The sequence below is a fragment of the Suillus clintonianus genome, assembly GCF_016758775.1.
Source record: "Suillus clintonianus strain FC179 chromosome Unknown DEU56scaffold_30, whole genome shotgun sequence".
Taxonomy (NCBI): Eukaryota; Fungi; Basidiomycota; class Agaricomycetes; order Boletales; family Suillaceae; genus Suillus; species Suillus clintonianus.
This window is the reverse complement of record NW_024539254.1, coordinates 257800-277060: the sequence shown is the minus strand read 5'-3', so window position 1 is coordinate 277060 and position 19261 is coordinate 257800. Positions and strand designations below refer to the sequence as shown.

General features: G+C 47.0%; 7 protein-coding genes across 7 annotated transcripts; 3 read left to right on the top strand and 4 right to left on the bottom strand.

Annotated features, from left to right (window-relative positions):
- Positions 1-3: 3 nt before the first annotated feature.
- On the bottom strand, positions 4-1746 carry DEU56DRAFT_800612 (uncharacterized protein). Its single transcript, XM_041353095.1, has 7 exons — positions 1388-1746; positions 1210-1330; positions 1074-1155; positions 692-1023; positions 520-641; positions 441-468; positions 4-391 (listed from the first exon to the last, which is right to left on the bottom strand). Exons 1-7 carry the CDS (start codon positions 1722-1724, stop codon positions 250-252), a joined length of 1164 nt encoding a protein of 387 aa, XP_041209125.1. The 5' UTR covers positions 1725-1746; the 3' UTR covers positions 4-249.
- On the bottom strand, positions 1747-4598 carry DEU56DRAFT_800607 (uncharacterized protein). Its single transcript, XM_041353094.1, has 15 exons — positions 4091-4598; positions 3942-4026; positions 3555-3892; positions 3471-3501; positions 3345-3420; positions 3262-3291; positions 2998-3205; positions 2841-2938; positions 2779-2788; positions 2553-2720; positions 2383-2501; positions 2316-2332; positions 2243-2266; positions 2009-2194; positions 1747-1962 (listed from the first exon to the last, which is right to left on the bottom strand). The coding sequence occupies exons 1-15, from the start codon at positions 4465-4467 to the stop codon at positions 1813-1815; spliced, it is 1917 nt and encodes a 638-aa protein (XP_041209124.1). The 5' UTR covers positions 4468-4598; the 3' UTR covers positions 1747-1812.
- A 1285-nt stretch (positions 4599-5883) lies between these two features.
- DEU56DRAFT_800596 (uncharacterized protein) lies at positions 5884-6764 on the top strand. Its single transcript, XM_041353093.1, has one exon. The coding sequence runs from the start codon at positions 6244-6246 to the stop codon at positions 6682-6684; it is 441 nt and encodes a 146-aa protein (XP_041209123.1). The 5' UTR covers positions 5884-6243; the 3' UTR covers positions 6685-6764.
- A 129-nt stretch (positions 6765-6893) lies between these two features.
- On the bottom strand, positions 6894-7669 carry DEU56DRAFT_800591 (uncharacterized protein). The gene is made up of 3 exons (XM_041353092.1): positions 7307-7669; positions 7214-7256; positions 6894-7149 (listed from the first exon to the last, which is right to left on the bottom strand). Exons 1-3 carry the CDS (start codon positions 7459-7461, stop codon positions 7075-7077), a joined length of 273 nt encoding a protein of 90 aa, XP_041209122.1. The 5' UTR covers positions 7462-7669; the 3' UTR covers positions 6894-7074.
- Positions 7670-9704: 2035 nt separating this feature from the next.
- Positions 9705-11129, bottom strand: DEU56DRAFT_871135 (uncharacterized protein; the record flags this gene model as incomplete). The annotated part of the gene is made up of 8 exons (XM_041355682.1): positions 9705-9822; positions 9872-10017; positions 10068-10196; positions 10256-10388; positions 10440-10633; positions 10679-10787; positions 10846-10989; positions 11044-11129. The coding sequence occupies 8 exons, from the start codon at positions 11127-11129 to the stop codon at positions 9705-9707; spliced, it is 1059 nt and encodes a 352-aa protein (XP_041209121.1).
- Positions 11130-11398: 269 nt separating this feature from the next.
- On the top strand, positions 11399-12379 carry DEU56DRAFT_912144 (uncharacterized protein; the record flags this gene model as incomplete). Its single annotated transcript, XM_041357373.1, has 5 exons — positions 11399-11490; positions 11545-11619; positions 11683-11714; positions 11784-12003; positions 12160-12379. 5 exons carry the CDS (start codon positions 11399-11401, stop codon positions 12377-12379), a joined length of 639 nt encoding a protein of 212 aa, XP_041209120.1.
- A 1206-nt stretch (positions 12380-13585) lies between these two features.
- Positions 13586-16118, top strand: DEU56DRAFT_912143 (uncharacterized protein; the record flags this gene model as incomplete). Its single annotated transcript, XM_041357372.1, has 6 exons — positions 13586-13874; positions 13921-14804; positions 14855-15322; positions 15368-15573; positions 15628-15962; positions 16012-16118. The coding sequence occupies 6 exons, from the start codon at positions 13586-13588 to the stop codon at positions 16116-16118; spliced, it is 2289 nt and encodes a 762-aa protein (XP_041209119.1).
- Positions 16119-19261: the final 3143 nt, after the last annotated feature.

The following is a 19261-nucleotide window of genomic DNA, read 5'->3' as shown; positions in this document are numbered from 1 at the left end:
CCCCTAGTCTTCAAGAACACTGGGAATAGACTTGAGGTGGATCACAATAAACCGGATTGACGCAAACAGGTGAATCAATCAAGTATTTCAACTACGTTAGAGATAAATGATTGAAAGCATTAATCCGTAAACGATGAACATTATATTGGTCCGCGAAGTGTAGGTAAATGTACTGAAAATGCCCAGTAAAATGAGATGATGAAATGTAAGAAACGAGTATGTCCAGTCTACAACAGCCACGAAACAACCTCATACGGGGAGGACGGTTTTGAAAACGTAGTCCCAGATCTTGCTGGTGACACCGAAACCTAACTCGAAGTTCTTGTAATGGTGTGCAAGGTGATATTTCTTCATGTGCCGCAAGTACGCAGGTAACTTCGTGTGGTGAAGACTGAAAGCGGGTTAATAAAATGCGTCAAATCAGAACTGACCAGACTCACGCATAATGCATACAGTCGTAAAGGACGTCTGGAAATGATGATCAGAAAACGATTTTAAAGCTCAGGCACAGCTACTTACAAAACGTGAATGAACCAGCAATGATACCGTTAGCGACTGAAGTGGGGAACAGGATGTATGCGAGGCGAGTGAATGGGATTTGAAGGATCCCAAACATAACAGGCGGCATGACGAGCCTGAGTCTAAGAGGGGATTAGCAATATAATATAGCATACCACACGGAATTTCGCACCTATCCATAGGCATATAATGATGAATACCGTGGAGCAAAAAGTGAAGTGTCAAGAACGCGTAGTGGTCGGGCAGGAACTCGTCGATATGGAACAGGAAACGATGCATCCCATATTCTAGAATCGTCCATATGAAGTTCCCCAAGAAGAAGCATGGAAGGGCTTTGGCAAAGGCGTCTAATGTTACCGTTGATGTGAGCGACCAAGGGAGTAGAGGATTAGAAATAAAGTTGGGTATGGGACCGTTGAACTGGAGCATGGACCGAAGGAACAGATTTGCGGCGATTGGCAGCCAAATCAGTGGTACTGCGTACCACACGGTTCGTGTGCACACCTGCATACTCAGATAAGATGGGAACACAAATTTCTAGGAATGCTGCGCACCTCAAAGATATCGTACGCAAAGAGACGAGCAGACTCGTGCAAATGCCGTGGTTGATGAACTTGCTTGAGATAATAGGATTTACTATGTCCAGGCAGTCAGAGAATGCGTCTGCGAAGAGGATGAGTCCCAACGTACCTAAAGTTGGCTTGCCACATTTGCTGCAATAAGGGCGTGCGCAGGTCCAAAAATTGTGTTTTCTCGAAATCTTCCGCAGAGTCCGTATCTTCAGGGTGGAAGTCATCTGGAGCCTCCCAGTCTGCAGAGCAAATCCTCCATGAGTATGTTTTCCAGTAAGCGCAACTGAGTTGCATACCATCTCTGACAACCGTTGCTTCAGTCCCCAAACGCCCAATCAAATATTCCTCCAACATTTCATACGCAGAGTCAGAGTGATCATGAGAATCCCCATCCTTCATGATACTTTCTACGTCCGTCCCAGCATGCTCGAGAATGAGGTCGTCTCCTCCTGGGTGGTCAGGCACGAACGCAGTGACATCGTAGACCTTGCCACGGCAGGTTACCCAACAGCTTTTGGCGGACTTGTGGCTTGCAACGTCCTCTTCGGTGTAAATGCGAACGCGTTTCGTGACCGCCATGCTGGTTGTTGGACAAAGCAAACTTCGTTCATGCTCCCATTTTTGACTTTTCATTTCCTGTGAAAGTTCTCACGATCTCGGAGAGCATAAATAGCCCCTGTTTGTCATAATTTCGCCTTAGGGTGCGTAATGCATCGATAGATCATTTCCCTCCAACACTCCCAACAACATTTTGCACAAGCTCTGCACTCCACTTGCGAAGAATATGTTTCATAACCTTTCCACTGGCAGTCTTCGGGAGTTCTCCCGGCGTGCCATCTTCGCCGACAAACCATACCCACGCTGGAGCATTCTGGGAGTATGTTAGTTTGGCCGATAGCCCCACCTCCGGAACTTACCTGCGGATTCATGCTATCTGAGACAGTCCGACGGACTTCCTCTCTTGACATGTTGGTGCTGGGTTCTCGGACAATCCATGCCCCCACGACCTCTCCATACATTGCATCAGGTACAGAGACGGCTGCAGCCTCCCTAATGGAGGGATGTGTAGTCAGCGCGTTCTCAATTTGGACCGGGAATAGATTCTGCAAGCTGGGTTAGGCCATGGTGCTACGTGAGATGGAATGTGTCACCTCTCCGCCGCGAATAATTAGGTCCTGTAATGTAATTCATTTTTTGGAATTTGGAGTTGAGGCGTGGACTAACCTTGATCCTGCCAACAACTGCGGGACATCAGACAGGTACGCAAAAAGGCACGTCAAAATACGCTTACTCCTCAGATATCCTTCCTCATCCATGATCCCTTCGTCACCTGTATGCATCCATACTGTGGACGGGTCATTCGGATCCGCTCGCATGACCTTCCGTGTCTGCTCCTCATCATTCCAGTAGCTAGGCTCGTTTCAGTCGATAAGAACAAACGAGAAAGTGGATCAAGCGAACCCTTTCTGAACAAGATAACCAGCGATACACAATTCACCTGGCTTGCCGACAGGGACAACATGTCCTTCGCCATCAATGATCTTGACCTTCACGTGTGGTTGCACTCTACCAACTGTCTCAACGCGTTTGATGATTGGATCCGCTGGAGTGGTTTGAAAAGCCACGGGACTGAAACAAAATCAGCGACAGCTATAAAACCCTATTCCTACCGAGGAAGTAAACTAGCCTCGTTTCCGCTATTAATGGGTTGATAAGCCGAATTTCAGTTGAACGAGATGAGGAACTCACTCATTCCATACGCAATGGACAGATCTACGAGGTTCAATTTCTCGATCAGCTGTCGCATGAGGTCAATGGGTATCGGTGAGCCCGCTGCGATGCCAGTCCTACATGTCATGATGTCATGAGTGACGATGCGCAATTGGGCAAGACTTGTTCTACTTACCGTAGGCGGCTCAAGTCCAGCTTCTCTCCTGCATCTTGCCGCTTCTGTACTTCTGCCAAGACACCCAAGAAATGTGTTGGGACGCCATGCAGGGCTGTACATCTGTCCTGCACGATGGAATCCACAATAGCTTTGGGGTTATATATGTCTGAGGGGTATACAACGCAAGACCCATGGGACCATGCGGCAAGGTTACCTAGGACTAGGCGTGCATGGATTCAAGGTAAGAATGGCTGCATGAAAACACAGAAGTTTGTCACTCATCAAAACAGTGGAACAATGGGGGTACATTGCCTGATGAAAAGCATCACTGTCACATGAATTACGAGAATCAGAGGCGAACGTACAGAGGATATCGTCTGGGCCCAGTCGCATACAGTCACCAATGGAGATACCGTTATTGAGTAGGTTCGTGTGAGTTAGCTGAGACGGTATTCAGGAGCGGTGCAAGCATGGTAGAAGAAGCCATTTACTGAGACAGCCTTGGGAGCGCCGGTGGTCCCGCTATGTATTGATTCACTTTGAGATAACGAATGTATATCTACAAGAAAACACACCTGGTAAACTGCAGGTTGATTACCTCGTCGCTGCGCTGCGACTGGACCGACTCTTCGATATGACGCTGTTCCCATGCATCTTCCCTCCATATCAAGGTCTCTCTCCAATCAGTGACACTCTTGATATCGCGCGTCTCTCGTTGCCACTCTGCAGCGTCGTGGATATTATCGACTACGACCAAGTTCCTCAGCGAAGGAAGGGCAGGCTCTTGGATATTTCCAGGACTTGAGTTTCGCAGCTCAGGAAAGGCATCAGAGAGCATGCGGATATAATTTGACGTTCTGATGCGTGGTACAGTGAAGAGATGGGTGACGCCGACGAGGTTGAGTGTCTCCACCTACAACACGGTGGTTCAAGAGCTGCAGAATACCGCATAATCAACTTACAAGTTCATTCAACCTGTAGGCAGGGTTCAGCGTTACAAGGATAGCACCTATGCTCGCGCATGCCCACTGAAGTGATGCGTAGGAACTTCATATAGATACACATGCCTGCGTCAGCAGATATCTCGCGTCAGAACCAACACAGTACCCACCTATTGTTCCCCATGAGCACTGCAACGCGATCGCCCTTCCTGACACCCATTGCGACCAACCCTCGTGCAAGCGCTCGTATGTGCCTGTCAAACTCTTCAAAATCCCATGCTAGGTGGCTGGTGACGTTGAGGTTCCTCGATGGCGGCCCACCATGGGCGTGAGGACGTTCTTGCCTACAAATTAGGGCAGGGAGGTGAGCGTGTTTTCCGAGGATCTCTTCTCTAAAGAAACCTGTGAGCGTTCGGAAATCCAGGGAGCGTTCAGTAGGTCCCTGAACAGAGGAGGATGTGAGAGTGCGATGACCAGTATTACGACACGTCGACGCGCCAGTTCGCAACGCCGACCTGACACTTTGATAGAAGCCAAGTGAGGTCATCGTTTGAATGCGTCCACAGGTTGTCGTTCCTTCTATAAAGGTCAACACCACAAGCACGAGACATTTTTAACCGAACTTCGCAGAGACTCTCTGAGGAAGTAATTTTACATCATGGCTGGGCGGCGGACCGTGCAGCTGACCCAATTACGGTACCTAATTTGGATGAAATCATTGCCCTATCGCCAATTGCAGCCCAGCCTGGCAGTTTTAAAGAGATCGACCTGTCGCGCAGAATCCTCTCCACTCCAAAGCCGTTGCTTCCATTCCCGCGACCGTCTGGATCAAGTCGCTAAAGATACTGAGGTCACCCCAATGTTTGCACAGCAAAAATACGCAGACGGTGATCAAATATGTATATTCCGGCGACGATAAAAACTCGAGATTAAGAGCAGTTGTCGTCGAGAGTCCGAAAAGTCACATACCAATCGATCGAGACCTGCGCACCAATGAGATTACCAGCGTCAACAAATAATACAGTAAAAGAAAATGTAATTGATAGGCTAGCTGCAGGATAATGAGCAACCTCCCGAGATTGATTGGCATACGAAGGTGAATGAATGATTCAAAAGACGATCATGGACGCGGTGGATACGGATTCCTGCCCGGCTGTTTCCGCAATTGCAATGAAGAAAAAATCAAATTCAGAGCAAGCTCGGCCCACCTGGCCACATCGATGAACTGTGATCAAATCAATCATAAGCGGCATGTATTGAAATGCGTGAACAGTATTCTGAAAACTATTGTGATACATTCAATGCGAAGAAACAGTACAAGCCACTCGCTGTCACTGGCTATGATCGCACCAAGACGATTCCAACCAATTTAATCATGATCTAACAAGGTAAAAATCCAAACGAGAGAATTCCGAGTCACATACCGAGGAGGAAACGTGCCGTTTTCGATGAGATAGAGTGCACATTCCTCTGTGCATATGTGTCATAAAGGTCCAACGTCACGGTTGAGAATATTTGATGAAATGAAGGACTAGTGCGTCAGCCACCGTCTGAGCGCTCACACCCATACAGTCGCAGGATCCTTTCGGAACTGGCATCCAATAAGGATGACAGTACCCTCATACGCAAGGAGGATTCAGACCGCCTGGAAATGTATGATCGTCTCCAGCCGCAAGCAGGTAGTTCATGAAACTCAGTTTCCCAGAAGAGATAGGCACTAGGCAGGATGCCTCGACTGCAGTCTACATGTGTACAAGGCCTCAGGGGTGGGCCCTGAGGGTGACGAATGAATATCATCTAGTGAATTAGATGAAAAGAATGTGCCACGAAACAACCTTCCGGACGAGATGAGCATTCGTGGCCCTTCGAGCTGGAAAAGAATAGTTTTGAAGTCCGCCTGACTTATATTTAATCGATACGCTCATAAATAAATAATTATAATTACATACACATGTGGTTAGCACACGATGATGGTTTGCTTCAGGTGTCTCTCGGAGTCCAACTCTCTCCTCATCCGTTCACTATCTGAATCCACATTCTCTGACACTAGACATGGCTTACTGTAACAACACCTGGATAGAATGTCAGATTTACAGACTATGTTAAATGCACTTGACTCACCTTTACTAGCTCTCGAGCAGATTTCGACTTTACAAACCACGGATACGATCGACTGGATGGCTGTGGAGCCCATTAATTGACGACACACAGAATACCGTAGGATGCGAGGTCTGTGGTTCACGACAGTCGTAAAATACGAGACGTCACCACAGATCTACGAGAGGCATCCTAAGAGACTTCGGTCTTAACTTCACGAGGTTGCATGCGGCCTTCTTTACTGTACACCATTTCTTCAGGCTTATTTGTGTCACTCATAGTACTCGGTATAGTGCACTCACACTCTGACTTACGGGGCTCTCACTGGCGCGAGTGGTATTTAGATGAAGAAATGCGATACATAATTGCCTCATGCCAGGCCAATGTGCTAATCTACGGCAACGCACGAGCATACATCGCATATCTCGGTTCATCGAACATCCTCATGGATTTGCTGGCGACTTCGTTGGTTTCAACCAGCTCAGTCAAGGAACGTGCACGGTGGGCGGCTCTTGTTGCAAGAGGATCACGACCGCGATTCTCCCCACCACTCAACCACAGCATAGTCATTAAAATCGGACACAGGACGCTGGAGGATATTAGCCGAACGAAGCGTACTAGTACGGCTAGCTATGACGCTATTGATCAAGACGTTGAAGCTTGGTGAAATGCGACCCCGACTGGTATGCCTCGCGGATGGTCTCAAGAGCTATCTTCAGAGTCAACCTATACTTTGCGCAAGTGCACGCATGTCTGTCAAAATCCCATGCGAGACAATGGACATTGATTTAGCATTATAGATATTTTCAGGTATGCAATCTAATTTATTAGGTTATTGTTCGCTCTTCACAACATGATCTCGACCGGGAGAACGAATGAACTTGAGAAACTCGCTCAAATTTTCGAGCTTCAAAGCTTCAAATCTGAGACACTATTGCGAAAGGCTACGCTCGACAAGGACTGCGTCTGATAAAACGGATGAAATCTACTGACATGCCCAGCTGTCTGCAAAGCAATATTGCTACTCGCGTTGGGCCATTTCCACTTTACATCCTGCTCAGGCTGAGCACTCTCCTCGCGTATCCACCATACGCTCACAAGTGATAAGCCCATTTATCCACTGGCCTTCGTCCTGATGAGCGCGAACGTGTGTTAAACGAAACCGATGAGCTGCACAGGATCCAGTATGTACGTACCGAATACACGCAGAACGCCCGTGTGTCCAGTGAGGTATGATAGCTGCCAGCCCATCAGTCACTTTGCTCAATGAAGTTGTGAGTGTAACGTACGTGCAAAGTGTGTCCCCGTTGTTCTCGAGAGTGCTTTTGACTAGCACACAATCCATACCGCCGAAGGCCATATTGTAAGGGCACTTTACACACCCCGCGTTGGCGCCAACAAGGAAGGTGGGCAGCGCAAGAAAGGTGAAGTAGAAATTCAACATTATGGAGCTTCAAGAACGATTTGGATGTATACTATAGAGCTATGGCATGCAGGTATTTTGTAGGCTGAAGTTACTGGGGCCGTCGCGAGTTGCGAGACTTTCGCCTCGCCTCAGCTTTACATAAGTGCGCACGTAAAGGAGCGTAGTGGTATGAGATTATTCGGTGTTGCTCGCTTTGCAATGCTGCTAGAATGCACGCAATCCGAACAGTACTGTATACCGAATAATTGTGCTTCACCCCCAGTTCCATGACCGATATCGGGAGAAAACTATCTAGAGAACCCAACTCGTTCCTACATCTGCAAAACGACGAAATGAACGCTTAACTTACGCGCGTTACGAACACTTACGACTTCAGTAGCGCATTCATGCGATTGGTGGAAGGTCAAGTCCTGACTAAATCCACAAGAGATGCTGATTTGATTGAGATTATCATATCTACAACTTGAAGATAACTCGTAAGATAATGATCTACTAATCAACGAGCTCCGCTACGAAAAAGTTGATGCAATTTGTTCCACCGAGTTTGCAATGTCAAAGAGCTCCTAATATCCTCGCGAATGAACTTCAGGAGTCTCTCGTACATTGTGTGAAAAGTAGTGTAAGTAAAGTCAATTTGGTTGAATTCACCAGTCGCAAACTCTTGCAAACTACAACACGCCGCTGTACCAGAGATCGCCATGACGTTGTCGAAGCCACTTAGGGAACTGCACGGGTAAACCCCCGGGTACCAGCGCCCATACCCGCACCCGTACCCGGCGAAAACCCATACCCGTGCTAATGGGTACAGGTTTTTGGCGGGTATGATGAGATCAGACCCAGACCCGGACCCGTGTGGGGTAAACCCGCGGGTAACAGTGAGGGCAGAATAGATCATGCACCCGCCGACAAGAAGTTCTTTGATCTGTTGGTGCTTTGATCGCGAATGGAGGGAAGATGATGAGTAGACATTGACGAGAGGAGGAATACAGACCATCCAGAATGAGGAAGGATAACATCAGGCATTTGACCAGAGTATGACAAAGATGTAGCTAGCTTTATTTAATGTATAATATCAAAAATATATATCACAATTGAAAATCACATGATAAAGGAATGGATAGGCAGATTACACTGGTGGGATCTCCCAACACTATAATATTGGCCGACCTATTGCACTGAGTTATCATCTACTAGCACATTGTTGTGTTATTGTCAAATTAATCTACTCTTACATAGGCAGCTTCCAACTGCAGAATATATATTCGCTGACTGTGTGCCTGCACATGATACTAGATTATCATGCTATAGCAAGGTGCCAATTATCTACTGAATATGTCTAGTTTTACATAGGCAGGTTCCTATGGCAAGATCTGTAATCGTTGACAGTGTGCCAGAGCACGATATCCAGTTATCATGCCACAGCAAGTTGTTGATCTTCTACGAAAGACAGCTACTATTATAGGGACATCTTCCAGTGGCAGGATCTGTAATCGCTGACTGTGTGTCAGGGTATTATACCATATTATCTTGCTACAACAAGGTGCTGATTATCTACTGAATATGTCTGGCTTTATATAGGCAGGTTCCTGTGGTAGGATGTGTAATTGTTGACAGTGTGCCAGGGTATGGTATCTGCCTGTCACACCATGGCAAGCTGGCGATCCTCTACCAGAGATGACTACTGTTGCACGGGCAGCTTCCAGTGGCAGGATCTGTAATCACTGACTATGTGTCAGAGTATGGTACTAGATTATCTTGCTATAACATGGTGCTGATTATCTTCTGAATATGTCTGACTTTACATTGGCGGATTCCTGTGGCAGGATGTGTAATCGTTGACAGTGTGCCAGAGCACAATATCCAGTTATCATGCCATAGCAAGCTGGTGATCCTCTACCAGATATAACTACTGTTGCACGGGCAGCTTCCAGTGGCAGGATCTGTAATTGCTTCCACTGTGCTGTGATATTATATATGTTTATCACACCATAGCAAGTTGTTGACCTTCCACCACACACACCTACTGTTGCATGGGCAGCTTCTGACGGCAGGATCTATCATTACTAACAGAAAGTCGTGCTCTGACACTGACTTGTCTCACTGCAGCAGGTTGATGATGTTTTGGTCAAACATAGTACATACTTGCAGTGGGGATTTTCATGCAATACAATGGCAGATGAAGCAGAATTCATGAGTGGCATTAAGATCTCAGGTCTTAGTACAAATAGTAGTACGGTAACGACAACAATAAATTAAATAAATTAAGTAGTGCCTATAGCAGCTTGTTCTTGAAGGACAGCGCGCTTCTCCCGAATTTTGGATAGCGCGCTGTTTTTGCTTGTACCTCGCTGCGAAGAGGAAGAATTAGGGAAGATGCGACTATCAAAGACATTAAGTTGAGAGTTTGAGAATGAAATTGATCACTGACCGAGTCCACCACGTCATCAAGTCAACGACTTCCTGACTGTCATCAGGATCTTCCAACAGATCAAGAATACTATGATAAAAGTTCTCGGAGTCCGTAACCGTGTCGGTACGCGAAAATACCGCTGATGAGCTTAATGAAAACCGAACCTAAAAACCATTCAGTATGAGATGTGTGAATGTTCGAATTTTCAACGTGCCTGCGTGGCAATATAAGCCAAGGACCCTTTAGTCACAGACTTCATGCCGTGAAGATATGCATTTCCGGAGCGCGTAGCTGTTGGCTCCCTATCCACAGAGCTCGGAGACGTAAAAACATGCTTAAAACCCTACCAAAAAAAAACAATATTGTGATGAGTGGTGATTTGATTATCGACAATGAACTTACGAAGATGAGTATCTCACTCCTTAGTAAACCAGTCCAAGGATCTTCGGGATCATAAACATACCCAGCATATAGAAACATCGGCCACTGGTCACCACGAACTGCGGTTTCACCGCTTTTGAGGCTCTGCTTGGTTCTGGCAAGTGATTCAACGGTTAGGTGATTAAGTAGAAAAAGAAACACTTACTCCACATTCGACCAGTCAAGGCCTGCCGGGCAGAGCAACGCACCAGTTACTTCGTGATTGAAGCCACGGTCCGACTTGATATTTCGGGAGAGAGGCGGTATAAGTGCCTGTCCTCTAGGGACAAGCCATTCGAGGACAGCGGATTTAAGAGTCTTGGTGTCGTCACCTCGCGCACCAGACGCTCCTTTACCCATCTGCCAGAAGGTGAACATGATGTCATTACAGTATTAGACACTTACTAGTTCTCCTACGTGAATGATATCTTCTTCTTCACCATTTGTCAAACAATCTAAAAGACTGGGGTACGAATCTACTAATTCCAAGAATACCCTGTGTTCTCTGCGAACGCTTGAATTGAAAGTGTTGTAAGGGGTCAATGGTATTTAATCATCACAATTATACTCACTCAGCTGGATAGTCCTCGATTGGTGAGTCTTGTAGTTCTTCGAGTCGGAGTATGCCTCCGGTCAGGAGGGCAGGATAGTTGCACATTGCGAACACAGTACGACCAAAGTGTCGACCATGGAGAACAAGGGGATTTGATGAAGTCCTGTTTGAGGCAAAGTCAGTGAGGTAGGATTACAACGAGTCGAACGCAACCTACACCTTTTTACGCGGGCCCGAATAAAGTGCTGAACCACCACGCTTGCGCGAAGGTTCAGCAGACGGATCATTTTCATCGCCACTCATACTCGAGTTTAGGAATTGGGAGGCTGGAATAACAGTAGCTTCATGAGACTTTATATACTGTCGGATAGAAAGTAGCGGAAAATTTACTTTGGGTCCGCTGTAGATATCGTGACAGCATTGAAAGCGCGATTCGATTGCTGTTCACTTCGGAACTTATAAAGAAACTGCTATCCTTGGCGCTGACAGCGGACGGGTGCATTACACCAGATGACAGCATCGTGCGTTTATACATAAGTCAGGCTAGCACTGTTGACGCATTTATCAGCATAATGTCGGGCAGCCCACTGATTGTCTCTCGGACGCCGGACTCACCCAAGAATATGCAACAATGCTTCAGTATCGAAAAAAACGTCACGCTCAGGTGAGCTCTTCAATGACATGCGCTACGGAACTTTTGAACAGGTGAACCCCACAGGATCCAACTGTCCTCGTTAGATGCGCTCAGAGACATCAATAACGCAAAAGATCTACAAGTCGGAATTGATTGCCAGTGAGTAAGGCGATATAGACCAAGTCAAAAAGACTTAGCGTGCAGGCAAATCCATCAAAACAGAACTCTGATCGATCGAGGGACACAGACTACAGGTAAGACTTCAAATTCTGATGGGGGAAAATGTACGTGAAATCACCTAGTCTCTAACGAACAATGCATAGGGGAAGAATCTGATCTGTATCTCGTCAAGGAACAACTAAGGAACACAGAAAATAAGATTGCTTACCTTGCAGATAGGGTGAAGACATACAGGGATAGATGGCTAGAAGAATACTACCGCGCTGAAAACCTCGAATACCATATGCCCTCTGGCATACACATTGCTGACATTCCTCAAATTCCAGCGGGCGCTCCTTCTCCTAGCTTCTTTCCTGAATACTGGTGCGGGAATGATGAATGTTCGGAACAGGAAGAGGACAATGGCGGAGAAAATCTATGAGTTCTGCAGGTATTATGTTTGAGCCGTTAGTACTAGAAGTTAGGATAGGGGAATGCACATACTTGTGTCGTCAACTAAAGTCTCACTGCACTCAGAAGGGTGCTGAGTGCTACTCGTAACCACTTCACGGGCGTCCAGATTGTTGTGAACCTCTGCCTGTTCCAGAATGAATTCAGCATCGGCATCGTTGACGCTGTTGCTGGTCCCGAGGACCTAGGCTTCATTTTGCAAGATATTGTTGAGAAGCAGTTGATCGCGAAAATCATCATGGAGATATATCACGACCGGCTGAAGGCACTACCCGGTATAACTATCTGAGAGTCGTTCGAAAGCAAAGTAGAGCGGGAGCTCAACCACGCTCGTGATTCAATACGAGCAAAAGAACCTGAAGAAGCGCGGACTCATAATTATAGTAGAATGACATCATCTTGATCTAACAGTTCTCAACTAAAAATAACTAACTAAACTACAATGTCTAGCGCTTTGACATAGGTAGCATATCAGATGGTGGTTGGAAAGAAGTTCCGTGACGGAAAAGACGCAGACTATATAGTGAATGACAATTCAAACTCAGATGCAACTCAGCTCACCTGTTAGTAATTGGGCACTTCCGGGCTGGGTCTGAATGTGTAGTCATTCAGTATATCAATCGCGCTCTTCTTCCCCTAGAGGTTTCTTTTTCGATTTTCATTATAATATATTTCTGTAAATTAGAATATTAGATAAATCGTATGGTCGCGTTGCAGTAGTATGTGACTATGTAAAGTAGTACGCGTGATTCGTTGAATTTGACCGTTGCTACATGTTGGTCCACGACCTTAATGCCCACAAAACAACCACAAAAGAACATTAATTGCGCCTGCAACATGTCACACTGTTATGTCCACAATTAGTCGTTCACTATAAATATTGACCATGTGCGTTCGCAGGTTCTTCTTTCTCCTCACTCATCTACATCGATACCTATAGCTAGTAAAATATCGGATAGACTTTTGAATAGACTTTTGAATAGACTTATCGTCACAGTATGTTGTGTTTTGGTTTCCTTACAGGAACTTCATTAACAATTTACTAGAATACATGCAGGATAATGCCTGCTAAACGTGCCGCACCAAGCTCGGATGTTCTTGAACCAGCCTCGAAGCGCATGCGAAACAGAAATTGTGAAGGTAAGCCGTGATAGTATACCTGGCCGTCGTTTTGATCATTGCTAAGTATAAACGTTACACATGCAATTCTCATTCAGCGCCATCGCCACTGGCAGATCGAGGTGCATGGCTCATTCTAGCACAATTCCTCGAGACCGAGATGAGTTACGGTGAGATGGAAGAGAAACTCTCATCATACCTCGGCGATTGATACTTTGCGGACGATTGGAAGGACGCCAAAGCTACGCTCTTCTCCGGTGAAGACGACCTCGGAGCCTGTCTAAGAAATCTCGAGATCTTAAGGAAGAGGTACATACCCCGCCCTGTGAGTAAATCTTTCATATTCCACTGAATACATGCTAAACAGTTGTAGCGGATGAATATATATCTAGACATAGAAGCAGATGAGGGAGATGAAGAAGAAGAAGAAGACGACGAAGACAGTGGCGACGACGACAAGCAGGATCAGGGGGGCTCTTCCGTGCGATCGCCGAAGGTTACGGTCATTCCAGGACCGTCAGCCAAGGATACATTGTCTAAAAAGATCGATGAGATCTACAACAACGCGACAAAGGTCTCTAGCTCCTCAAGACGCCACATTTCTCTCAGGGCCTCCCGGTCCCCCACCACGCTCGAGAGTAGAATGTATCTACTGCATGTCCATAGTATGTCCATTATTTCATCATGCACTATGTTGTTCATCACTTTTAGGAACTGCTGCGGTCTATATTGCTGAATATCTTCAGGGTAAAGGATTCTCTGTCACCGTGTCGCCCTGGCTACCTGGGCAGCTCTACGTGGTCTCAGATAGCCCCAGAACTATCGCATCATCCCTTCCATCCTCACATAAACTCTCGGTAAAAGACTACCATCGCATCTCGGATGAAGAACGCATCGCGGTGGAGAATTCGGAAATCAAATTTCCCAACCCCTCATGGGTAAGGGTCAAATCCGGCATGTACAAGGGCGCCATAGGCTATGTCTTCGACCCAGACCAGTCGGACCTTTTTGTTGATGTCTTAGTCGCCGTTCGAGAGTTTCCCTATACAATGCCTTCGAGATCTGAAGCTCTGCTCGACCGCTCTCGCCTTCCGAAGGACAAGACAGTTACCGACATCATTCGTAATGGCGAAATTATAGGATGCTCGTACAAAGGACATCAATACTACAGGGGCCTGCTCCTAAAGAAATTCCACCGCTATCAACTAGAACTTGTCGCTTGCCCTCACGCTGACGATGTTAGACTGCATCTGCAGTCCGGGTTTGACACGCCCTTCGTCAAGAAATCTATTGTGGCATTCTCCATGCAGTTTCTGCGCGTAGGAGATGCGGCCAGGATCATCGCAGGAGCAGCTCGATCAGAGATTGGCACGGTCGTGTCAATAGACCATGCGTTTGGTGGGTCTGCACGTATCGAATTAACCTTTGATGGACATCGGACAGAATTGGAAGCTCGACATGAAGACATGGAGCGCGTTTTTTGGGTCGGTGACGCGGTTCGAGTTGTAGCAGGTTCACACCTGGGTTTAGAAGGCCATATCATTCAAATGGACGAGGTGCTGTTTCTCATTTGCCAATGGGTCTCCATGGAAGAGGTAAATATTTTGCTCAAATAGAAAATCTACCACTAATGCTCGGTGCATAGGTGCAAGTTTCAAAATATTACTTGGACCGTCGTCATCAGGCTTGCACGATACAACCACATCTACCATCGCATCAACATTTCGAACCTCCCCCCGAGTCTCAATCTCTAGAAATTGGGGATTCTATTGAGGTTCTTGTGGGAAAGCACATAGGAAAGCGGGGTGTCGTGACCTGGTCTTCTATTGGAGGAGACCAACTGTGGTTCCAGGACGAGTCTCCTCAGACATTGACTTTGTATAATACGAAGTACTATTCAGGACCTCCAAGTATCCAAGTTCCTGTGACATTTGTTCACCGGACGCACCTACCCCAGACCATTACATTCACCAAGGAAAAAGGTTACGACGTCAAGCCTGGAGACATCGTGAGGGTCGCGCGTGGGCCGGAATATCAGATGAAAGGGATCATGCAGAGCGTTGACTTCCCAAAGGCTCGCCTGACACTACTGTCTGAGAGTGATCACTTGCTTGTAAGTGAAATTTAACTTGACTTAGGCTTATCTGACTTGGAACAGATCGACGTCCCAATTGGATTTGTGATGAAAATACTCAACGTGTCCTCTGATTCTTTCGACAAAGTCATCGGCCAAGAAGTGTTCGTGGTTGGAGGTGACCGGAAGGGTTTTCAAGCCACATTATATGGCATTGGGGGCGAGAATTGCACTGTTGCTATCAATGGGCAGGCGCGTACCACACTTAAATGCCAGAACGTTGTGACCAAGTGAGCAGCGCGCACATTTTCATAGTCATTTAGTAATTTTTCATTGATATGCAGGTATGGAATGAGATTAAATGGTCTCATGCTAGGGGAATCGGACTTGATAGAGTTCTGTGACCTGCGAAAAAGATCTTATGTGGTGCCACAACCACGAAGATGCATCACACCCCCTCCTGACTCAGTTCCCTCCAACTCATCTAATTCTATTAGCGCAGCTCTCATCCCATCATCATCCAATTGGACTTGCTGGAATCTCGGCCAGGATCTCGACAGTGCGAATGATCTGTCACCAGGCATCGATCTCAGCTCATCGACACCCGACCCATGGACCATCGATGCACAGGACATCCAGGATAGCATAGATGCCAGAGCAGAGAGACCCAAAGACAGTGGTGAGTCCGGCCCGAAGATATCACATCACTTTTTGCTCATTTTTTACAGGGCCTCTACCTTGGTTCATGGGCAAAGAGTTTTCCACGCTGTTCCTTACATATCACGCGGTGTTTACAGTCTCACTGAGCTTCAATCACGCCAAGCTCTACAAATGATTCGTATCAACGGCCTGTCCTGATCCATTCTGCGGTGCAAACGGACCCGCACCCATGGATTGCATTGCAGTATTTTGTACATCCAGTCGTGCAGGTGCTGCGCTGGAACATTACTATATTCCTGCCAAGGATCTGAGCCCAGCTCCTCCACGAAAAAAAAAACCAAGAATGTCTCATTCTAGATGGAAATTATCGCGGCCAGATTCTGACTATTTCGCAATGTAGTATCGGTAAAAAGACTGCTCAATTTATGGGCAAGGATTCCACTACTACTACCTTACATTTTGATCAGATATGTCTTGTCCAACGTGCACAACACACCATGTAATAAACTACGTAGTACCATCATACTACACATCAATTCAACACCGTAGTTCAAACGTTCCATGTGACGTGATATAAAGTAGTTAGCTGCCGCGCCTCATAACCGTTACACACAAATGCTGGGTGTGTTAAATGTGTCACCATTTGATCATAAATTATTCACTGAGCCCTAATTGTTGAATCAAATCATGATTTTATTTCGAGTCACGTGATCATGCGGCGGTTGGGCATTCACTCGGGTGCAGCCGGCGGAGCTTGAATCACAGTTGTTCAATATATAAACCACTCCTCCTGCAATCAGCTACAGTTTCCGACCTTCAACCTAATCACTTCCCTCATCATGTATTGTCGCGAATGCGAAATACTTGTAATGTAGCTGTAGTTGACTGTGTATAGCTAGTTGTTAATGTTCGCACTCACGAGTGCAAGTTTGCACATTTCAAAACATAAGCAAGTGCATACACCCGTCACGATGTGTCGCAACGCTCCAAAAAGATAGTAGAGGTACTGTCCGTTTCTGTGATCAACTTGATGCAAATATTCAGACTGATGCAAAGATCAGCGCTCAGCAGCGTGGAAGATCTGAAGTTTACGCGAGGCAACGGGTTGAATTGCGCTGTCTGGTGCCAAAATTGTGAAGCCCGTGACGAGATTGATGGTATTGCGGTCGGAAGGCATGACCAATTGCTTGGTGCGAGTTAAACTTTGAATTCGGCAATAGATATTGATTTGTGGGGCGCAGCTACGTTCATCACTCTATCGGCAACGGGCGTTCACCTCTTTGAGGATAATACATAGCCGGTACGCGGGCTCTCCCAAAGTATTTTTCTATATTTACTACATTAAATGTCAGCCATCGCCATTTTGTATAGGGAATTCAAGCAACTTGCACAGGTAGCCGCAAGTACTGGTCATGCATTCAGCAACATACAGCCCTTGATGTGGTCCTCTGGTCCACGGAAGGATTGAAGTCTCGACATAGCTACCACCCCTGGCGCAAAGGCAACAGGGATAGCGAAACGCATGCTTACGGCGATAAGCATCAAATTGTGACGGGTGGATTTTTTGGCCCTGTCGGTCAGTAGGCCTGCTGGTTGCGTGTGTGCGTCAGTGTATGGCACCTTCGCATGAATCAACTTACTTACCACTGATATGTCGTCAGTTCTGCCGTCTGGCCGTGATAATGCAATACACAATGAGGAGAAATCAAAATTTGGACTAGCAGTCTGACTACCTGAGGGTCAGCTACGAATTCCGGTGGTTCGAGCTCTGAGCATGTAGAGGATGGAGACGAAGGTACGGACATTTTACGGTATACAGATGGGGGTGCCTTGCTTACTTAGTCTTTATACATTCCTGTGGTGCCTCTTTCGATGCACAACTATTGTGCGATCATCATTTTTGATCAGCAGCTGTAGCGGCTCGGCTAGCGCGACCGCTGTTTCTCGGATCCAATTGCGCCATCGTATTGGTTGGGCGTTATAATTTGTCGGCCCAGATTCTCCGATCTTTACTCAATGTCAGCTTCTCGTTACACCTGCGTTTGCAAGCGCACTTTTACAGCACAAAACTATTTTAGCCACCATCAGCGCTCATGCTCTCAAACGAGAAAGCGCCTTTCATCAGCGATGTCCTCTGCCAAGGAGCTTCTAAGCTCCAGGAAAAAGCCACGTATCTCACACGATGAGGTTCGGCCTGCGGGATTCGTCGAATCGAGCGATGCATCATCCTCCAGCTATCTCACTTCCGGCGAAGTCGAGGCTTTGACAACGTCACAACGTCCCGAAGTTCCGGTGGTCCCTCTACCCCTCCCATCGCTCGTTGCTACAGGAGTCAATGTGACCCCTGACTGTGAGGGAGATCAAATAGATGAAGGAGATGACATGAGTTTGGCACAGCGCCGCCCGAGACGGCAGAACCGCCAGTTGCCCATGCGGTTCAGGGATGTGCTTCCTCAACCTCCACCAGCCATGCCCTTGGAAGCCCGCGAGCAACTGCCAGAATCTGTAGCCGCTGTCATCGCTCCAGAACGACCTGCTTCACCAGTTCGCACTGTATTTCGCACCCCCCCAAATATTTTCGGGCTAGTACGGCAATACTTCTCCTCAAAGGTGCCATCCCACGATCCAGAGGGGTATGTCATTTCGTTCATACCAGGCAACCCTGAAGCTACCGAAGAACCACATGCACTTGCCGCTTCCACCAGTGACTCTCAGTATCATCCCTATCCCAATAGCTCGTCATTCGAGCTCGGTGATTGGTACTGGAATCAGGGGTTGCAAAAATCGCAAAGAGACTATGCGAAACTGTTGCAGATCTTAGGCAGCAGTACTTTCAATGCTGCTGATGTGAGTTCCACTTGTTGGAAGAAAATTAATTCTCAACTGGGAACCAATGAGTATGATGAGGGAGATGAAGAAGAATGGGAAGACGAAGATGCGGGATGGAAAAGGACAGCCGTTACCATCCAAGTGCCATTTTCACGCACCACCGAAATGCCTGGCCCACGGCTTCATGAAGTTGCACAACTGTATCATCGCTCCCTTGTGGCTGTCTTGCGGGAAAAGCTTGCCAACGCCCGAGACGACAAGTTGTTTCATTACGAGCCGTATCAACTACGCTGGGCTCCTCCCCATCTAGATAGCGAAGTCTCCATCCACGGGGATCTGTACACATCCGCGGCCTTTTACGATGCTCACAGCGACTTGCAAGAATCACCCGGGGAACCTGGATGTGACTTACCCCGCGTTGTAGCTGGCCTTATGTTTTGGTCGGATGCAACGCAACTCACTTCCTTTGGCAATGCTAAACTATGGCCT

Coding starts and splice junctions, on each gene's coding strand:
- DEU56DRAFT_800607 (XM_041353094.1), bottom strand. CDS start 4,467: ATGACCTCACTTGGCTTCTATCAAAGTGTCAGGTCGGCGTTGCGAACT. Junction 4,027..4,090: donor GTGCTCATGGGGAACAATAG/GTGGGTACTGTG, acceptor ATCTATATGAAG/TTCCTACGCATCACTTCAGT. Junction 2,502..2,552: donor GGTTATCTTGTTCAGAAAGG/GTTCGCTTGATC, acceptor AAACGAGCCTAG/CTACTGGAATGATGAGGAGC.
- DEU56DRAFT_800612 (XM_041353095.1), bottom strand. CDS start 1,724: ATGAAAAGTCAAAAATGGGAGCATGAACGAAGTTTGCTTTGTCCAACA. Junction 1,331..1,387: donor AGCAACGGTTGTCAGAGATG/GTATGCAACTCA, acceptor TTTGCTCTGCAG/ACTGGGAGGCTCCAGATGAC. Junction 642..691: donor CATTATATGCCTATGGATAG/GTGCGAAATTCC, acceptor ATCCCCTCTTAG/ACTCAGGCTCGTCATGCCGC.
- DEU56DRAFT_800591 (XM_041353092.1), bottom strand. CDS start 7,461: ATGTTGAATTTCTACTTCACCTTTCTTGCGCTGCCCACCTTCCTTGTT. Junction 7,257..7,306: donor AACGGGGACACACTTTGCAC/GTACGTTACACT, acceptor ATGGGCTGGCAG/CTATCATACCTCACTGGACA. Junction 7,150..7,213: donor GGGCGTTCTGCGTGTATTCG/GTACGTACATAC, acceptor CGCGCTCATCAG/GACGAAGGCCAGTGGATAAA.
- DEU56DRAFT_800596 (XM_041353093.1), top strand. CDS start 6,244: ATGCGGCCTTCTTTACTGTACACCATTTCTTCAGGCTTATTTGTGTCA.